At 33.3% G+C, this 22,568-nt stretch overlaps 2 protein-coding genes across 4 annotated transcripts; one reads left to right on the top strand and one right to left on the bottom strand.

Moving 5' to 3' along the window:
* Positions 1-9,181: 9,181 nt before the first annotated feature.
* Positions 9,182-13,559, bottom strand: LOC145580288 (transcription factor bHLH30-like). Of its 3 annotated transcripts, none has more exons than XM_081637710.1 (3): positions 13,391-13,559; positions 11,390-11,589; positions 9,183-9,887 (listed from the first exon to the last, which is right to left on the bottom strand). In XM_081637710.1, exons 2-3 carry the CDS (start codon positions 11,552-11,554, stop codon positions 9,405-9,407), a joined length of 648 nt encoding a protein of 215 aa, XP_081493836.1. In that variant the 5' UTR covers positions 11,555-11,589; positions 13,391-13,559; the 3' UTR covers positions 9,183-9,404. The 3 variants fall into 3 exon arrangements, with proteins under 3 accessions (XP_081493835.1, XP_081493836.1, XP_081493837.1); XM_081637711.1 differs by lacking the exon at positions 13,391-13,559 and adding an exon at positions 12,594-13,311; XM_081637709.1 differs by lacking the exon at positions 13,391-13,559 and having other exon boundaries at positions 9,182-9,887; positions 11,390-12,562.
* A 138-nt stretch (positions 13,560-13,697) lies between these two features.
* On the top strand, positions 13,698-16,105 carry LOC145580287 (cytochrome P450 CYP82D47-like). The gene is made up of 2 exons (XM_081637708.1): positions 13,698-14,767; positions 15,322-16,105. The coding sequence occupies exons 1-2, from the start codon at positions 13,835-13,837 to the stop codon at positions 15,964-15,966; spliced, it is 1,578 nt and encodes a 525-aa protein (XP_081493834.1). The 5' UTR covers positions 13,698-13,834; the 3' UTR covers positions 15,967-16,105.
* Positions 16,106-22,568: the final 6,463 nt, after the last annotated feature.

Genomic DNA, 22,568 nt, shown 5'->3' with positions numbered 1-22,568 from the left:
AACCACCCAAAAACCACATCCATAACCACCCAAAAATCACAACACAACAATTCGATCATAAAAAACAACACAATTATAAAATCCAGAAAAAGAAACAAAATTAAGAATAAGAAAACATATCACAAAAACCGAAAATGGCCTTGATTTTCAACTCAAATTTGGTTTAAAACGGCCAAATTCGACCATGAAAACTCTAAATCTAGAGTTTTCATGGTCGAATTTGACCTTTCAACCTTCGTTTTGACCATAGAAACCTTAGTTTTTGCCAAATTATGCGAATATTGTGACAAAAACCACCAATTTGACCATTAAAACCACCAATATTGTGCGTGGTGTTAATTTTGAAAGAGGAGAAGAGGAGAGGATGGAAAACTGCGAGAAACAAAGAAAGAAGAAAGGGAAAGAGAAGAGGAGATAGAAAAGACGAAGGAGAAGGAGGAAAGAGAAAGATGAAGGAGAAGGAGGAGAGAGGGAGAACAAATAGAGGAGGAGGAAAGAGAAAAAGAGAAAGAGAAGAGAGGTAGAACAAACAGAGGAGGAGGAAAGAGAAAGAATGAAGGAAAGAAAGGAGGAAAGCGGTGTCCACATACTCATCTAGGGTTAAGGGTTTTTCTTAAAAAAAAAATACCATTTTTAATGGTCCCGATGGAAAAATCCGCCGGAAAGCATTAATTTTCCGACGGATTTCAATTCCGTCAAAATTTAATTAATTTTCGACTGATTTGACGGATTTAAGATCCATCAGAAATTTCTGACGGATTTTCCGACGGATTTAATGAATTTGTTGGAAATATCCGACGGAATTACGTGTTCGTCGGAAGCAATCCGTAAAAAATCAGCTGATTTCTAGTAGTGGTTGGAGATTGGCTTTGATTTCACTCTTCATGTGTTTTAATTAATTTTGAATATTTTAATGTAAAATACTATGTTGTACCATTCAGTTTTTGGAGTAATTTCATTTTTCTGAAAATAATTATCATTCCATTTTTTATTTTATTGTGGTTTAGAATTAAATAATGAGTCCATTCAATTTTGAAAATATTTGAATGGGGTATCAAGACAATGTCTTGGATAAAGAAACATCAAGTGAACATTGAATATTATAATCGAAAATTATCCCTAGTCAAGGTCGTCATTTAAGTGTTGGACGATTAATGACCACTTGAGATTAGTGTGTAGTATGATTTATAGCATTGTTTCTTATGCTACAAGGACATAATTGTCATAAATCGTCATAAGTATACTTCTCATTATGGCTATCGGAACCTCTTTCCTTGACCATGAGTATTGTAAGTTCTCTTGTTTGAGTACTAGTCCGCTTTGGTGTTTGTCAAACATTTACCGTACAAGGGAATTATAACGGCAACACTCGGATAGTTAAGTCCTCTTAGTAAGAAAAGCTAACAATGCAAGATTGGGAATGTCCCCCTTATTAATAATAGGGAACATGTCCTTGTTATTTACAAGGCCTCTCGAAGAACGAGACTGTGAAAATGCATGGTCGTGCTCAAATAGATTTTAGAAATCATCTGCTTATTGATAGTCGAACATGGAAATCGAGAAAAACTTCTAGACGTAATGAGGATGACGAAAAATCTTACCTTATAGTTCATGAAGATACATTAAGTCACATAGGAAATAGGCTATACACTAAAAGTGCACTTGTTTGGAAGGTTAAGTGGGAGATTGAAAGGAATGGTGTCCTTCGAACAAGTGTATAATTCTAATAGAGGTTTCAGAATCAATTATGGAGTTAAACATTCAGTGAAGTCAAGTGATCTGAAAGTCGAGCTAGAGGCCATCTCCAATCAATGAGTTTTATTATATTAATCTCACAGCTTTACCTAACTGAACCCTTCGGGTCACACCCAAGCGTGCAACCAAACTAAGGCGACGAATTAAGCTAAAGACCTTAATACGCCAAACAAGAGGAAACGTATTCCGACATCGGATTCCGAGCTTAGAGTGTCAAAGCCGAACGTCGGACGTCGAGTTAAATTCTAAGAATTAACGGAACACACAAATAAGGTAAGAAACAAACAAATAAAGTACAAGTGTGTAGCCATAGCCTCGTGTCGGCCTAGCCGTACGAGTGAGGCTAGCATGCACTGCCGCAAGCAAGCTACAAGCACCAAGCGCAAGGGCTTGCAGGCTTGCAAGGCTGATAACACGATATTATACATGATTTTATATGTGATATTTGGTCATATTTTATTGTGTTTTCTTCATTTTCCTAATCTTTTTGAGCTATTATTCTTCCTATTTCGATAATGCTCTTCTCGGTTTGTTTGCTTTTGTTTTTATAGGAATAGGGCTCGATTTGCGTGGAATTTATTTTAATCGCGAGAAATTTCTTTATATGGAGCGTTTCTAGCAGCAATGGAGCATTGTGGCAGCCTGCTCCACAGCTCGGTTGTGGCGTGCAATCTGTTGGCCACAACCTGGTTGTGGGCGTCTATATTGGAGCAAGGGAGAGGCAAAGGACAGCCCGTTCCACAGCCTGGTTGTGGCGGTTTTCCTCGTGCCACAACCTACTTGTGGCAGCTCGTTTTGGTGGCGTTTGAGAGTCCTATTTAGATAAAAATACCTAGTTTTATGCTAGGATATAAATTGGTTTTAGATAGTCTTTTATTGGATCACTTTTATTCATCTTTCGGATATTATTTTTAGACTTCTTTTTGGGTATTACGTTCTTCCATATTACTTTCTAGGGTTTTGCTTTCAAGATTCAAGATTTCATAATTAATTCCAAGTATTGATTTCTTCTCTCAATTCTCTTATTTTATTATTGTTAATTATGTTTTCTTTATTGATTATCATTATTGTTTTCATTAATATGTGTGAGTAGTTTCCTTATTCCAAGATCTAGCGGAACCCGAATATGATTAATGCATGATTTAATTCTTTAAATTCTTTAATGATAATTGCAATTGATATGCTTAATTGATTGTGCTCATGCCAATATTAGATTAGGGATAATTAGTATTGTTATTAATCCATTGTTTTAATCACAACGGGAGTTGGGTTTTGACGGGTTTAAATAAATCAATTAAGGGTTTGAAGTTCATCACGGGAGTAGTTGAACGGATGATTAGGAAGTTAGAGTAATGTGCTCAAGGTCTTTAATTTGCATGATTCCACGGAAGTAGGCTTGATTTTGATTAGAGAAGCCATTGATAACTCGGGAGAGACCATTGGAATTATATAGGGATTACTTTTCCTCATTAATCAATTGAATTATATGTTAGGGGTAGAATGACTATTGCATTAATTGTATTCGTGGTAATGCTTGATCGTGGATGTTTTTAGCATTGGTTTATCATATTATTTAGTTTAATCTCTTTAATTATTTCTTTAGTTATTGATTCTCATTTATTTGAATTGTTTACTTGCTTAGTAATTGCTTGAGTCTATATAATTAGTTGAAGTATAGTCTCTTGGGATCCGACCCTTGCTTGCCCGTCTACATAGTAGTGGTCTTGTTAGGTTATTTTTGTTAGGTACGCGACACGCCTATCAAAGGCGTAGTAGTGTGTTGCTAAAACTGGCCAAGTTCGGGGGATGCTAGCACAAGCTAGCAAGGCCAGCAGCTACGCGCGTAGCATGCTGGGCTTGGCTAGCCGCTGATGCATACAACAAGCTCTAGCAGCTCGCACAAGCTTGCGGTAGCGGCAGCAAAGGCAGTAGCGGCCAGCAGCATCAGCGGCCCGCAAGCGCGTATGGCCTGCTATGTTGTGATGGTCTACAGCTGGCAGGCCAGCCAAGAGCATAAGGTTGCCCTGCTCAAGACAGCCGCTAGCTGACCGCGTTTTATTGGACCCAATTTGCTTGGGGATCAAGGAGGGCCTTGTGGTCCTAACTTTATCATCTCATATTTGTGCCACTTATTGTTTGATTATTTGACTTTGAATTTAATTTGTTTTAGAATTAAATTAAATGCAATTATTTTCTCAAAGTTCCACATTGATTGGAAATGAAAGGGATTGAGATACCACTCCTATAAATACCCAAGGCCCTCCTTGGGAATTGTTGCAAGAGTAAGAACTCTAAAAGACATCTCTAATTTTGAGAAAACCTTATAAGGAGATCCTCTTGTTTAGTAGTGTTGAGATTACCCTAGCTAGTAATTTCGACCAAGTTTTGGTCGCGCAGATGGACTTTGTTGGAGGGATCACACTGGGGCCCTTTTGGCGTTCTTGAGTCCGTGTTCGTGCTAGTGGAATTCACGCGTCGAGGGTATGGATGTTCTCTCTCTCTCTCTCTCGTTAATTAATTATGTTGTTAATTAATATGCATGTTTTAGTTGCTTTAATTTGTGTGCGGGTCATGCGATGGGTTTTAGTTCCGCGTGATGTCGACATCACGAAACCTAACACAAAGCTAGTCAATGAAAACATATGAATGTTGCAACTATACAAAAACGAAGGAAGTATAATTTTGTTTCATTATTTCAAAAATCTAGGTTAATATTGTAATTTTTTTTATATGTTTTCCTTAAAATAAAATTTTATGGTTTATTATTTTCTTACCTTGTACTATGCAGCAAAAAAAAAAAAAAAAAAAAAAAAAAAAAAAAAAAAAAAAAGGACACCTATTTTTTTTTTTTTTTCATTTCAGAAGGTTTTTTTAGTACGTTGTATTGTTATGGTTGTATTTTGAATATGGTCCACAAACTATTTTTATGGATTTAGATAATTTTTTAATTTACATTTTAGTTTTTTTGTACTTCGTATTAGTTTATGATTTAAAAAAAGTTATCATGCACAAGATCAATAAAGCAACAAAGAGCATTAAATGCATATGTTTCATTTTTTGTCTCCACATATTATGCAGAGTTTAGTCCCACTATACTTCACACGTGACGTAATAAAGAGACGGGGGAGTAATATAATACACTTATATAAGATTGATCCATCTCTAGAAAATATTTTATATAATGCTTGAAGTCAAATAAGATTGATTCAATTCATCTCTTATAAACTTCAACATATTTAAATATATCCAGAGGTGAAGTCGCTATTAGAGGCTCCATGTAGGGTCTAATGACAAATTAGGCTAAAAGAGATAATAATAGAATGGCTTATTTATTACTGATCATTAGGTACTGTATTTATACAACACCTAAGCTTATAAAATAGGATACAATTCAATCTTCCTTAAAGTTATACTAGCCTAATCAGATTTCTTAAAGATATATTCTCTAAACAATATCCCATATCTCTAACACCTAACTTCACATTTCAACAGCTTAACTATCTTATTAGTTGGTCCCTATAGAAAATTAGAAATGAGTTATAACAAATATTTGCCTTAGTGCAGTGTATGACCTAACACCACATCTAAAGTTTACTTGGTTCTTATGGAAATGAGTTTAACAAAATCTTGAAACAAATATCTATATCACTTATCAATCTTTCAATTTTGTAGCAATAAAAATAAAAACTACATATGATTGTTGCAAGTGGCAACACTTAAACCAAATTTTATTCCAACAAAAAATTTATATTTACCTACAACATTGTATCTCATCTACCAACAAAAAATGTATTTCATCTTAAGACTCAAGATAATTTTTAATCATTAATTTTTTTTTAAAAAAAAATTACTTATAGAGTAGTTGATTATAGGGATTAACTCGCAATTTTCCAAAATAGTTAAGCAACTACATTGGAGCATTTATTTAGTTTTAGCCAAACTAAGCAAATCAGCTCTACAAAGCTAATTAGCTGGGGAAAAAAGAATTAAATTCATTTATTTATTTTTAATTACTTGAATTAAGTACTAAATGAATATATATAAAAAAAAAATTAAAAATATCTTAAACAACTTGCTAACCATTGGAGCACATTATAGCTAGATTAAAAGGAAAGTAGTTTGGGAATCTTATGTAACATAAAGCTAATAAGAGTATTAGCCAGTCATTAAAGTTGCTCTTATGGTGAGATAATCAATAAAATAGATATAAAAAGCAACAACAATTAAGCAAAAAATAAATAAAAAAAATAAAAAATAAAAAAATTATGAAATTCTAGTATAAAAATAGGAAATTTTCACATTTGCTACCAGCAAAAGGACCCTGCTTCACATTTACTACCGCTTTAATTTTTTATTTTACTTTGCTACCACCTAAATCAGAGTTTGTTAAAAATCACTACCACTTAACGGAATCCGTTAGGATTCCGATAAGTTTATTAAAAATAAAATTAAAAAATTAGCCACCCAAAAAACCTTAGCCCCTCCCTGTGAGCCACCCTTCCCCCTCCCCCTACCGGCGACCAGTGCCAAAAGCTGTGGCCGGCATCGGCGATTTGGGTCGGAATTGAACCCCTCCCCTTCCTCACCCAAAACCGACAATCCTAACCCTAAACCCCCTGCCCAAAACCACCCTAAGCGAGTTTTCGTTTAAGGTGGTTTTGGGTGGCAGGGAACTCCTTCGATGCGGCTAGAAAAGGGAATGGGGGACGAGGAGGGGCTGGGATCGGGTTTTTGAGGGAGAAAGGCTAGGATCGAGGGGGTTTTTGAGGGGAGAGAGGGGGCTGAGATCAAGGTTGGGATCGGGTTTTCAAGGGGACTGGGAACGCGATGTCGGCGCCGACAGGCTGGGTAGTTAGAGTCGCGGGCAAGGAGTGGGCTCAGCAACGGTGGCGGTGGGTTGGGCAGGTGGTGGGTGGACGGTGAGTGGTGGTTGCGGTGGGTTTGATGTTGAACAGTGGCGGTGGATTGGCAGCTGGTGGGTAAGAAGGAGTGGTGGGTGAGAAGGAGTGGTGGTTGTACGGTGATTGGGTGGTGGTAACGGAAATACTAACGGACTCCGTTAAGTGGTAGTGATTTTTAACAAACTCTGATTTAGGTGGTAGCAAAGTAAAATAAAAAATTAAAGCGGTAGTAAATGTGAAGCAGGGTCCTTTTGCTTGTAGCAAATGTGAAAATATATCATATAAAAGTATCTTGCAAATAGTAAGTATCTCTATTTCTATATTGTTTTCATAACACATTATCCTTGGAAGTTTATCATATAAAAGTTCCTTCTTCTCGCAAATCTATTGAAGGTGGAATGTCATAACTGACAAGGTTTTCATATCAAAACTTGTTTTTTGTCCAACCATTGAAATATGTAATGAAATTGCCTCTTCTAACAAGTTATTATGAATGGTAGTGCATACAGACTCATCAGTGATTAAATCAGCAATAAAAGTATTGACATTGACAACAAATGAAAACATTTTGTTTGCATAAAAGATTACCATTAAATTTCTCAATATACTCAACCTTTTTTCTTGAATATCCTTGTAAACACAATTATGTTGAGACATCCAAATCTCGTGCATGACTCCTTCTTATAGACAAGATTTTGTAAATGTTTGAAAGGATGAGTTATTTCTCAGAATGCCCAAAATTTAAAAGAAATGGCGACAAAGCAAATAATTAAGTTGAAAGTGATAATAATTTGAGAAAATAATTTATGATGTGAAATTAAAGAGAAAGAAGAGAAAGTAAGGGAGAGAAATAGATTGATATTCTTATTCCTAAATTTTGTGGGAATTACATATATATATATATATATATATATATATATATATATATATATATATATATATAGGGTTTCCTTGTAGAATAATAACCCTAGTATATCAAGAATATCCTAGAATCATCATAAGGGTATAATGGGTATCCACTAAATACATATATTATATAACACTCTCCCTTAAATGGCCATTATCGAATAGTGTGTCTCGTTAAAACCGTACTAGGAAAAACCCGATGGGATAAAACACTAATGAAGGAAAAAGAGTATAGCACTTTCGTAATATGCCTTGACGTGCTGCCTCGTTAAAAACTTACCAAGAAAATTCAATGTAGGACAAAACAATGGTTAAAGGAAAAGGAGTGCAGCGCATATTATATCCCCCTAATGAATGCATAACTTGAGATTTTCTATTGTAATGAATTCAATGCGTTAGTAACTTTACACTTGTAGCTTAATAACATTCCTTAATAGTTGATCCTCTTTGATCAAACTTGAATCTTTAAATCATCACTGTAAGACATCTTTATTTTTTCCATGCATACTTGAGAAAACAATACCTATGTTGCGTTTACCACTATGTTATATGACAATTTTGTTTTAAGTTGCCTTACCATTAAAATTATGCCTACTTTTGGAGGTCGTAAAAGTAGTTGTTGATAATCAAATATTGATAATAATTTATGGCAACTTGTGATATCTTGATATCATTATCTAAGCTTATATGAATTAGTAATAATATAACATAAATACTTATTATATACTTTACTCATGGTTCTTCTGGACCATAAGAAGAATTTATTCTTACGGTAATATATCTCATTACTATTCTTCTTTATACATTTTGCATTTTATACGAGATTTTTCCAATGAATACAAAAATCGATTAACTCTCACTTGGTTAAATTTCAGGTTGAAATCTCAATAACTTAATCACCAATATTATCCATGAGTTTGATAACAATATCAACATTATCCTTTTTCAGAATATAGAATTTGAAGGGCTGGATATTTGAATACGTTGTATGTAAGTTCTTCGGGAACTTTCCATGCATGATTCATAACATGATATTGGATCGTTATCATATAAACTTTCATCACAATTATAAGCCCATCGGAGTTAAATTTTTTCTTGTAAGCCTTCATAATAATTATGAACTGTTCATACTACAAACATTCACATATAACACAATTGTTGTACTGTATAGAACTAAAGCATGCAATATGAGATGTAGAATTCATGATAAAATATTAAACAAAATATATAAATGGTGAATAATGCATCAAATTACATCCTATACACACAATGAGTAATTCATAAATCTAAAACTCATACATGCACATAAATGAAAGACTAAAAAATGCAAACACTGTACAATTTGGATTTCAGAAATCCATTTTCTTATTGGACTACTAGTCCACTACTAGTCCATAATAAACTTTTTATTGATTATCTTAGGTTTATATTGACATCAAAATGGACATATATTTTGATCCCTTATTCACATGTTCTTTCCTTCTTACGCATATTATTTACCGATTCCATCATATACCGATATCATTTAATTGCTCAAGATACAATTTAATTTGCATGCTATTTTGACAATATATCTGAATACATTTCTTATTAATACCATCATAACTTTTCTTATATCATATGCCATCTATTGTAATAATTCAGATATCTATACCACTTTTGGCGTATTTCAACACTATGGTATTTATATACTATTGCACTATTAAATGTGTTAACTGCACTATCTTGCCATATTTCATGCATATGTTTATTTTTAACATATCTTAATTCTCAAAGGGTATTATATCTGAATTCTCAAGGGTGTTAGGCATATACATCACTACATCACATATATGTATTAACTCACAAAGATGGGCTCGATATTGAGGATTCAAAGCAGGAGACTTTTCGTCTCTTGTTAGGTAATGTTGCAGTTGGCAAGTACTCTTCTGATGCAGAAAGCTCCTGGAGTACAGAACACAGGGCTTCGTGTATACACTTTGCGAATTTGTCTGTTTTGTCATCACCATTGTCATCTTTGTAGCCAGTGACAATAAGAACATTCTTTACCCTGCCCTCTAAGGTAGAAATCTCTACCTTGGCTATAGTGAGTTCAAGGTCACTGATGGCTTGCCTCATATATGGGATGAGTTCTGGCTTGTAACGACAGCATACTGAAACCCTGAATGCGAAAGTGCCATCTGCTATGTCTTCGTCATTGTATGGCTCAACTAAAACTTCATCAGCATCTGTTGGTACGAGCAGCCCCTTAGAAGCCTCGTATGCTTGCTTCTTTAGCACTTTGACTTGGGCAATTACTTCAGCTAGCAGTGTTGCTTTGTCAATCTGAAGGTTCATATGTTGATGCAAAATTAATAGGCATTTCAAAATCACAGAACATTATAATGTTCATTCATACTTAAAGGCAAGATAGCCACCAAGAAGACGAGCATATAGATATTACTCCGTATTCAACAAGTCTTGTATGCATTATGCAACGAGTGAATTTTTATACAACAGGCTCAATCATCTACAGTAATGCCAGTATGCTACAGGTTGGTCTAGTAACTCTTGTCTGAGCCATACAATGTTCTGAAAACAGTAAGAAACTAAAGTTTTGCAAAACTTCCTAGCATGAGAATACAATGCAACAAGGCACCAAATAAATGTGCTTTTAAATTTATCACCCTGTTTAATTACAGGGGTTAGTAATCTTAGCATGTCAATCTAAATCAGCCAGTTTGAATTTAGTTTCAGACATTCAAAGGACTTTCAAGCCTAACTCCATCCATGTAAACTTAAAACAAAGCCCGAGACAACCTGTTCAACAGCTTTATATTCTAAGAGATGGCAGTGAAAGCCATCAAAATCTAGCGGCTTCAAGTTTTCACCTATACATCATCCCCAAATATCATATTTCCAACATAATAATGAAGATTCGCCGATGGAAAAAGTCCAAATGAACTGTACAAGCATATTGATGCACTGAAAAGCACATATTTGATTAAACAAATAAGATAAGACAAAAAATTCTGTTTCAGTTGCCAAGTCTCTTGAATCTTGATGCTTACATCAGGAACAAATTTTTAAAACACTAGAAAACATGATTTGGTAGTCTGCAGGCGTATAATTTAATGCCCAAAAGGTTCAATTACTTCAATAAGCTAAAGAATTCTCAGAATATTCATTAGTCCTTAGTTAAACCTTGAGATGGGACCACTAAAATGTTTATACACGAAGCCGTCCATTAACGATGTCGATTACAGGTACAGCACAGCCACTATTTTGCCTTTTTAAAATGAATGGTTTACATCATTAATTATTGTAAAAGCAACTTCATGTCTATGGAAGGAATAGTCAAGCATCTCTGAAAATAACATAAAAACATATTTGTGGAAAATGGAGGCAGGTTTTTTCAGAAGGAATCACAAGCTAATTGGCGAGTATTCAATTTAGTCACCAAACTAGAATAAGGTAAAGAAGTAAGTTAAACACGGAGACGAATCAGTGGAGAACATTGATCTTAGAGATCTTGATCTAAGGTAAAGAAGTAATTTGATCTCAGAGCTAGACTTCCTTAGCAAAAAACTATGATCTGAATTCTGAATGTGCTGCTAATCACAAATCTCGGCATTATGCTGCAGTCTGAAGTCTAGATTTCATAAAAACAGTACCAAGAAAATAGTTTTAAGCTGAAGGTTGTTACAGAAAATATGATCAAGAAAAAATGGATCTATTGGCAGGAAACACACTTACAGATAACTATTTTCATTATTTCAACTATCTAGTACCCGATTAACAAAGCCTTCCGATTATACAAGCAGGGGGAAGGAGAGATCATCTCATACCTTAGCATTTGAAGGAAGAAAATTCCGAAGGATAGCAAAATGACCATTGATTCTCTCTCTTCTTCGCCTCTCAGCCTCACAATGGTTCGTCAGAGCAATTGAATTCTTCCTCTCCGAGGTAACTTTTTTGCCAAAGCTATCCGGTTTCTTAACAACCTCATCCATCTTACTGCCAGAAAGCGGTGACTCTCCTACCCATCCTAATGATTTACAATGTAACTCCAGATTATTGGGCATAAACAAGCCAAAATCAGGAAACTCTTGACTTTGGACTAGAAAACTCGAATCCATTGCACCAAAAAAATGAAAGAGAATGTAAAGAATTAAGAAACGAAATACACGACTTAATAATCTATGAAAGAACTAAGGATCGAAGATTTTTCTAAGACACGGCTTTCTGAAGCTTAATGTTTTGGCAGTTGAGATGATCAGAGACAGATTAACAATGGAACAATGATTATTTCTCCTTGGTGGTGTTTATTTCTTGTACTCGAAGCTGTTGTATACGACTAAACTCAGGATTCAAGGAATATTCAATTGGTTAGAGATTCTGAATAGCAATGTTTTGATTGAAGAGACAACAGATTCTAGAACTTGCAGAAATCCTGAATACCAGTATTATAGTATCATTGTATATAACTTAATTAAATGTTTAAACTTTCAAAGAAAAGTTTATTATACCCCTTAATTAAACTATATAATACTTATAAAAGGGCCAAGTTGAACATATAATAAACCTATTTACTCATCAGTCAACAATAAGACAGATTAGTGAGGTTGAGTAACATGATTAAAGAAACAAACAACACATCATCAGCTCTAAATTTCAGAAGTTATTTTAATCATGCTGTCACCATACATAACACGTCACTTTGTCTTCTATATACGAACTAGAAAGAAGTTTATAAAACAAAGGAAAATGACCAAGAAAAGACAAAAGGTTGCTCCTTTAGACAATTAAAAATCCCAGGTCAGCTAATTAGTGTCAATAAAGTGAAGTTTTGACCAATGCCACAATATTGAGTATCTAGGGACTAAGGGTGGTAAACTAGTAACCAGCAATGCCGATTTGAATAAATCAGATTTAGATTGGCTAAAAGTTCAGCTCGACTTAGTTCATTTTATGAACAAGCCAGGTTCAAATTCAATATTGTAGTTTGAGTACTCAATAAGCTGAGATAGTTATATTTTAAAAATAATTTACCTTATATAATGTAATGAGATTCTCAGCATTGCTTGCCTGCTTGTCTGAGTTGAAGAACACCAGAGCAGCAGCACTTATATAGTAATTAACTTAAGATATGTCCCTTGTTTTGAACATTGATTTTGAGTAGAGTTCGGGCTCACGAACCAAGCCTGAGCTAATACACCTATGTAGTTAAGATGAGAAATTAATTTAAATTAAGCCGAGCCATGTTGAAATACGGCTTTGCTAGTCTCGTGGTTGTGTGGCTAGCCTAAAATGGGCAAATCGTCAAACTTCCATTCAAATGTTAACACAATTAATTGTAGTTATTGGACATTATACAACTAATCAAAAGGAAATAACTTTCTTCTCATACCATAGTTTTAATGAAAAAAACATACTTTATGACGAGGACATAGCTATTAACTAACAGTATATGCACTATTAGTTATCCCTGGCCTCTATTTTCTTTTATTTACTCATTCACTTTGCACTATTCACATACTCTATTTTGACACATAATAATGATTTACACATGATAAAAAAACATAGTCAAGATCAATCTTGATACAATTGTCTCAATGTTTAATCTTTTTAAAATTAAATCAAATTTCTATAATTTTTTACTTAGTGATAAACTGACAATTAAATATATTTATGGTTTAAATTTTGCATTAGCAACAGACAGATGTAGTGGAATAATACCTTTGTTAACACAATTCATTAAAGGCAAGTGTGAAAAGCCGGAAGAAAGAAAAAGAAAAGAGGATGCAAAGGATAAATAATATCATAGCTTCAATTCAAGCCATGTTCACCTCTGCGACGCTCCAACTCGCAAGGTCAGATGGTTTATGAGGCTTTTTCTGGCTAATTTGCATAGCTTTTTGCTCAAATTTGTCATCCCATACGTCATATTCCTACAAAACCAAGTCTGCGATTCAGAAAGAGGCAAATACATTACAGTTTAGGATATTTTTTTTGGTCAAAAATATGTAACAAGTGGAAACAAAAGTCCAACACCAATAATTTAGTTTTTTCAAAGAAAACAAATCTAGTTGAGTTGGCACTCCACATTTTTAAATATGTTTCTTCAATATCTAATTGACTAATCTAGTATTTTAATCATATTATAAAAAATAAAAATAAAATAAAAAAATTAAAAAAAAAACCCAATCACAGAACTATCTTGCTGAAGTCTGTAAGAAAAACTTCAGAAACACAAGTCTCAGTTCACCACCAGAAAAAAGCTGTAAAACAAAATGGAATTCAAATTTGAACTACCATTTCAGCTGCCAGCTGAATCTGCAAGCTTTCTTGCCTTATTTTTATTTCTCTACTGCGTCTACTGCCTGTTTCGACAAAAAAAGAGAACTGATACCAAGGCAAAACCTCCCCAGCCCTCTGGTTCTTGGCCTGTTATTGGCCATCTACATCTTCTAGGAAATCTTCCTCACATAACCTTGGGAAAACTAGCAGATAAATACGGTCAAATCTTTATGATCAAGCTTGGTATCCACCGAGCTTTGGTTGTGAGTACAGCAGAGATGGCGAAAGAGTGCTTAGGCGGCATCAATGACAAAGTATTCTTAAATCGTCCTCAGAAAATCTTTATCGAACATATGGCCTACAATGGTGCCATGTTGGGCTTCAGCCAATATGGCCAATACTGGCGTGAGATGCGAAAGATTACCACTGTTGAGCTACTGTCAGCCCATCGGGTAGAGATGTTTAAAAATGTCAGGATATCTGAAGTAAGATCAGCGATGAAGAGTATATCAGCTTCTAGGTCTGAATTAACTGACATGAAACAGTGGTTTACTGACATAAGCATGAACACTATTGTAAGATTAATTTCAGGCAAGTCATTGAAGGAATTCTACCAAGGGGAGGAATATAATAGGTGTGTAAAGGCAATAAGGGATTTCTTCAAATTGGCAGGTGTATTCGTCCCTGCTGATGCACTGCCCTTCCTGAGGTGGTTTGATATTGGAGGGTACGAGAAAAAAATGAAGAAAGCAGCAAAAGAGATTGATCATATAGCTCAAAGGTGGTTGGATGAACATAAACAAAGAAGCTCTAATGAGGCACAGAGAAAACTGGACTTCATGGATGTGATGCTTGGTATTTTTGAGTCTGGACAGGAAAAGCCTTCCAAATATGAAACAGATACAATTATCAAAGCCACTTGCACAGTAAGAACTTTTACGCAGCTTTAAAATTTGATGTCTATACTATGATGAAATATAAGTGTTTGATTAATTCTTGAACAATCTAATCTTATGACAAGAACAAAAAAATTACTATACAGCAACCATGTTTTCATGATAGCTTTGTTCGAATCTGATCTCATTTTAGTTATGAACTAAGCTTGGATAGCCCTTAATCTGAACTTATTTTGAAATGTTTACAATGGAGAAAAGAGCTTGTTAGAGGTGGTTACAGGGCAGTGAGTTCTGCTGATTGATAAAAATGAACTAATATGCAGACCTAAGTTTACCATTATCTTACTCCAACCTCAAAACAAAGTGATATTATTAAAGATAGTTATAGTCCACAAAATAATAACCAAGAAAGGACGTAATATTGCTTATTGTCAGGCATAATAATCTCAAGTGAGATAATTATGGCTCATTCCGAGCCCTATGTCACTGGCTAGCCCTCTCTAATTAATTCCATCAAATTTTATAGTTCTTCAATTGTTGATGAAAGTTTTTCAAACATCTATTTTTTTTCCTGTACTTGGAAGGCAATGATTTTAGCAGCAGCAGACACCACAGCAGTAACCTTAACATGGGCATTATCATTGCTACTCAACAATAAAGTTATCCTGAAGAAGACTCAAGTTGAACTAGACACGATAGTGGGCAAGGAAAGACAGGTGGAAGAATCAGACCTCAAGAATTTAGTCTACTTGCAAGCAGTTCTAAAGGAGACCATGAGACTATACCCTGCTGCACCCCTTTCAGTCCCTCGAGAAGCTATTTCAGATTGTATTGTGAGTGGTTACGAAATTCCAGCTGGGACACAACTCTTTGTCAATCTTTACAAGATACACAGAGATCCACAAGTGTGGTCAGACCCATTGGTTTTTCGTCCTGAAAGGTTTCTCACAACTAATGAAGACTATGATGTGCGAGGCCAGAGTTTTGAGTTTATGCCTTTTGGAAGTGGAAGGAGGATATGTCCTGGCATATCTTTTGCCCTTCCGGTCATGCAATTTACACTAGCTAATTTACTCCATGGATTTGACATCTCAATTCCATTGGATGAAACTGTTGACATGACCGAGGGTTTTGGACTAACCAACCTCAAAACTACACCACTTGAGGTCATCCTCACCCATCGCCTTCCTTCCAACCTTTATAATGACCTTACAATGGTTGTTGATTGATTTTCATCTGCTTACCATCTTGTCTTTTCTGCACTAATATAGCATGCTATTTATAATAAACTGAATAGGATTGTATAACAATTTTATGTTTAACATAGGGCACAATTGGTCTTTCGAAATTGGCCTCCCTTCTTATCAATCTGTTTTTAAGTGTTTGTAAGAGTCATAAAAAAAACATCCAACCTCCTATAACAGTGGATGAAGGATATGATGAACCTCATCTATTACTGACATTATTCAGTACTGCCATTTGATCTGAATTTTTTCTACCAGAGAAAAAATTCACTATTTATTTAAGTTTTTTTAAAAGAAGGCAACAATCATGAAGTAACAACAAACAGCATTTAAATGATAAATTAGCAATAATATAGTCTACTTACACTATGATAGTCATATTGGATCCAAATTTTTCCCAAAGTTTAAATTCTCCGTCAAAAGCAGCTTTTCATGGAAAGTCATTCTCAATAAGATCCTGTGCACTGTAACAAATTTCATTATATGCTTCCACTCATATATTAAGAAAGAACTAATTAGTAGAGTTATAGACTAAACTAATGTAGCTGCCTTATTGGCGCCAACTGTCATTCATTTGTGAAAAGGAAAGTGGTGCAAGTAATACGGATGGAACATAATAAAACCTGATACCCTTAAAATAAAGTGATGGGCATTCAAAAGATTATTCAAAAGATTGAAGGATTGACAAAGGGTAATACTCCATAAATATCTAAAGTTTCATGTAGCTATGCCTCTGAGTGATTTGTTTGTATAGTTCTTGGGAAGGAGAGCAACGAGTCAAGGTTCAAATACTTATAAGCTAAACATTTAAACTCAAAATACAATGATGCTAATCCTACTTTTTTTTTTTTTTTCCTTTTCAATTTCATTAATTTGAATCCTTGATCAATTTTGTCATCAACTAATTTATCATCCCATTCTAATTCTTTTTTTTTTCCCCCTTTGGATGCTAATGAGGGGCAACCCTTGAAAAGAAAAATACAAATAAAACTAGGCGGGTATAGACCATGGCACAGCTACACCAATTATATATCTTTATTTTCAAAACGACCTAAAGCCAAAGGAGGGAATTGAATCAATTAGATTTTGTTGTGCATAACTCCTTAATTGAGCCAATCTACTGTTTGGTTTCCTTCACAGTTTCTATGTTTAATGTTGAGATAAAATGGTTTTGATGATTATAAACAAATTATTCTTATTGCAAATTAAGCAATAAAACAAGGTTATTTTGACTTTTACCACCTGCAAAAAACGAAAAATTTGCTTTTACCACCTCTATAAAAAAAAGTTTTATTTTACCACCACATAAAAAAATAAAAGTTGGCTTTTACCACCAATCATCGCCAACTAACGGATTCCGTCCATAAATCCGTTAGCAGGGCCTACCATGTCCATGTGTCACCATATTATTGAGTTTTGTTTTTATTATTTTTACCCAATAATATGGTGACACGTGGACATGGTAGGCCCCGCTAACGGATTTATGGACGGAATCCGTTAGTTGGCGGTGATTGGTGGTAAAAGCCAATTTAATTTTTTTATGTGGTGGAAAAATAAAACTTTTTTTTATGGATGTGGTAAAAGCAAATAAGTGATTTTTTGAAGGTGGTAAAAATCAAAATTTTCATAAAACAATGTACATATGTATTTGCCCTTTAGTATGCAACTAGTATAGCACCCGTGCGATGCATGCCTTATAAATCTTGATACTCATATTCATATCATAAGATTTTAAAATAAAGTGATTGAATGAGTAATAATGAATTTGCTTATAAATATGTCTTAATCATATATTTTTAACCCTCAAAATAATGATATACAAAGTACAACTTGAAAACCTTTTTTTTTTTTATTCTTAAATTGTATGTAAAGATTTGTAAAATAATTCAACTCAATGAACTAACAATCAATACCCACATTAAGTTATATTTTTTCCCTCATTTCTACTTGCGCCACTGGCCACCTCATTTTTAAATAGGGGGATTTTTCTATGTGGCTGGTCACATCGTATGGTCGGGTTACTCGAGTTACTTGGTCAGGGGCTACTTGAGTTACTTCTGACCGATTAACCCCTGACCGAGTAACTCATAACCCCTGACCGAACCTCTCATGTAAACCCTTGACCGAGTAACTTGAGTAATTCCTTATCGAGTAACCCTTGACTGAGTAACCCACCCATCTCCGAGTATCCCCTAATCGAACACCTCTAGTAATCCATGACCGAGTAACCCCTAACCGAACCCCTCAAGTAACCCCTAAAATTAAATCCTCACAGAATAACTTGAGTAACCCCTAACCGAATAACCCCTCAAGTAACCCATGACCGAGTAACTAACCCTTGATCGAACCCTCAAGTAAACCCTGACCAAGTAACTTGAATAACTCATGACCGAGTAACCCCTCGAGTAAAACTTGATCGAGTAACCTCTTAATTAATCCATGATCGAGTATTTAACTAACCCCTGACCGAACCCCTCAAGCAATTTCTAACCGAACCCCTTAAGTAACTCTTGACCAATTAACTCAAGTAACGCCTGCCACACGATATGGCATAATAATTTGCCTTTTAATTGGCTATCTCTGTCCTCTAACTTAATACGAAGTACTATATTTTTGGAAAAGTTTACCATTATAATAACAATATGATCATTATATATTGTACTTTATATAACAAATAATTTCGTATTCTTTTTCTCATCAATGGCCTCTGAAAACACTTAAAGTTTTAACATGAAAATTTTTAAAAATAGGATTTTTGATCCCATCACTTACTACCTTAATTTTATTATATGATGAATTCACCTGATCATCACCACACCTATTGGACCTTCGACAACCAAAAATCTACAAAGCCTCTAACTTAAAGCTTAGTACAAAGTTTTTTTTCTTCTAAAATTTTAACCTCAGAATGATGTTTAGGCTTGTCAATTATTTGATTATCTATTTATTTGTCTTTTTTTTTTCTAATTATATGTAATCATTTAATATTTTATTGCATATATATAATAGTAAATAAAAAAATAAAATATACAAGCATATAAGAGAAGAAAAAAAAAGTTGAATATCATCCTTACATATCACCAGTTATGACGTATACAAAATCTACAACAAATTTTCTGTGCGACTGGTCACACTATTTGACTGCTTGTAAAAAAAGGGAGTATTTAATCCCTATGACACCCACAAACTAATCTCTATCATATTGATATAGTAACTTTTAAGCCCTGTTCACTTCATCTTATATTTGTTGAACTAAAATTATTTTTGCTGATCTTAAATTATTTTTACTGAATTGAAATTATTTTTCTTGATTATTTTTTTTTTATTATTGTTTCTATATTATATTTCTTCTTTAAAATAATTGCTTTTTACTGAACTGAAACTAAATATACCAAATTGAACTTATTTATACTAAACTAAAATTATTTTTACCAAATATTATATCTTTAAGGTGTAGTGAACATAGTCTTATTATAATTATTTAGTAACCCTTAAATAACAAAGTACAACACTGAGAAAGAAACAACTATAACACTAAATGGATAACCCCTATTACGCTAACTGAGTAACTCTATATGGTTGGCTATACACATATAAAACTAGTACCAAAATCTATATTAAAAATGAAAATTATAGTTTTTCTTATAGGGTTGTACATATACACTTACATGCCTCATATTTATTATTTTTTTTATATGCATTTATTTATTTCTATTATGGAAATTTATATATGATAAATAAAATCATTCTTAGGCACACTTGGTACTAATATAATTTATAAAATTTTCTAGCTTCATAAAATGATCAAGAATGCTTATAATTTGTGGCTATTCATAATCTTTTGAGTTAGTTTTGGTCGATTAAAAGGTAAATTCATGTGGTAAAGTTTTATATTGATTTTATCTTATTAGCATCAACAACTTCCTTTTTGTAACTTGTAAATGCTTAGGTGTATTGATTTCATATTATAGGGTAACAAAATTCAACCCAATATCAAGATGTCTCAATAAAAGATATGAGTGATACATATAATTTATAGAAAAGATATATTTGTCCTATATTTTACCACTCTATATATAAAATTTATATATTAAAAATCTCTTACAGTTTGGTAAAAGGTAAAAGATTGACAAGTGATGTTTTTTTCCTACAATGATAGTTATGTTTGGCTTGTAATAATCGGGTTTACGCCATAGTCTCACAATCCTAACCCTAATTTTCCAACTCTCTTTTAGTGGGATAATATCTCTTATCATAGTAAATGTCATTGTTAATATAGATATCAAACACAACTACTACGTATTATAAATTATGTGCAATGGTATTTGAACATTAATTATGTTAAACGTCATACATGGTAATTTTTTTAATTATATTTTCAGAAAATATACTTACAAGATATATATGTATTCTTAGTTTATTAGCAAGAGAATGTTAAAATATAAAATAATTATATTTTGTATTTATGTATATGGCTTAGTTTGTTAAGTAAATATTCTTGTGCATAATTGTAACTAATAAGTTAAAGAGCAGCGGAAAGAAGAAAGAGGTGAGGAAGAAGATAGGCAAATTGTTAAGGATTTTAGGATCTAAAATAAAATAATACCATGAAAGAGTTTGAATTCTTGCCTTCTCATTAGGAACGTATGGATTATATACAAATTATAAGAGCATAATTACCCTAAACTTAAGGAAATTTATTAGCTAAAATTATGCACAAGAATATTTACTTAACAAAACTAAGCAATATACATAAATACGGAATATAATTATCTTATATTCTAACTGAGAATGTATATTTTCAAATTTCTATATATTGAGTAAAATTTAAAAAAAATAAAAAATAAAAAAAGAGGGACACTTGACAATCATAGAGCTAGTAAACCTTGTTTTAGTATAGTATATAGATGTTAGTAATTGAACAAAGTCATGTACATATAAAAAGGAACTGCTTATATAGATATAATAATAATATTATTATCATAAACACTAAAGCTCATAAGGATACATACTTGACTATATTTGACCATAAGCATAATATAATATTCTTCCCCCTTTTTTCATTATTGAAAATAATATAATTGCACATATTAAGCTTAGACAAATTACATGAACACGATGTTATATGTCACACTTACCACCGTATAGGTTAAACACTTAATGTTCCTAAAAGCCCAAAGATGCTCAATTTCAAACCAAAATGTTAATGCTACACAAATTTCCAATTTACAATCCAAAGACCCAACTTAAGAACCAAAGAAGGAACTTGAAAAATAAATAATTCAAATCTTAAGAAAAAATTTAAGCTTACAAGCCAAGTATAGATTGAATAAAAATATGAAGAAAAAAAAAATATACGCAACAGAGCAAGTGAGTAGGGAGAACTTGAGGTAGATATTATAATGAAGCTTAAACGTTTAAAAAAGTTCTACAAACATTAGAGTTTTAGAATTCCGACCTACCAATCTTGAACCTCCAAGGCTCCGACCAAACATAGTACACAATCACTTTGGTATGTAATAATAACCAAGTCCCCTTACCTCATCCACTAATGAGGGAACATGCTAATAAATGAAACTTAAAATATTTAGTTTCGTGACAAGTTCGTTCATTTATATCTTATACTCCTTCCTCGAGCCCATGAGAAAAATTATACTACCTCTATTTCTTTATTAGTAGCAACAAAGGAATTTATATATCACAAATAATACCCCTTTGTTACAATTTATAAGAAACGAAGATAGTACATAAATTTCTAGGAGCTGATATGAATATGATCACCTTTTTTAAAAAAAAAACAAGGGTGTCAGTACAATTTTTGTGTTATCCTAGAATAAAACATTTACGCAGAATACTAAAGACAATCGTCACTCAGACTTTTACACATAAGAAAATTAACATGGTCTTGTTGGTACTTATTGGAATCATCTCAATGTATAGTTCATTAATATTATAATTTTTACTCACCGGTAGTACTCCTTTTATTTTTTTAAATGCATTAAATTAATATCTTTTATTATCAACTACAAGAATTGTAATAACATTGAATTATAAAAATAGATAATGTGACTAAGGGTCTGTTCACATTTAAAACTAATTGAAGCTGAATATTTTACGAGATAAGTAAATTAGGAACTGAACTGATTGGAGCTGAGCTGAACTGAACTGAAATTAAGCTGAAGTGAACAGACTCTAATCTATTGATGATATACAAAGTATTATATAATAATATTTATTTACTTTATAATAGTAAAAAAAATTAATCAAATATTGTATGTGAATAGTAGAGCTGTCAATTCGGGTATCCAAGTCGGGTTCGGGTCGCGTCAAATCAGGATCAGGTTATGTTGAGTCAATTTAGCCTCACGTCAGGTTCAGGTTCGGGTTAGTTTCGGTCGGATAATCTTAAAGTTGGATTATTCTGACCCGACCCGAATTGAACTTGGTTGACGAATACTATCAGGTTGGGTGCAGCTTCAGATTCAGGTCATTAAGTATTGGATCAAATTGGTTGTCGATTAATATCAGGGTTCAAGTCGAGTTACAGGTCACTAGTTTAACCCCATTGTACAGATCATTGCCGGTTC

The sequence above is a fragment of the Chenopodium album genome, chromosome 14 (assembly GCF_948465745.1).
Source record: "Chenopodium album chromosome 14, dcCheAlbu1.1, whole genome shotgun sequence".
Taxonomy (NCBI): Eukaryota; Viridiplantae; Streptophyta; class Magnoliopsida; order Caryophyllales; family Amaranthaceae; genus Chenopodium; species Chenopodium album.
This window is presented reverse-complemented; position numbering and strand designations above follow the sequence as displayed.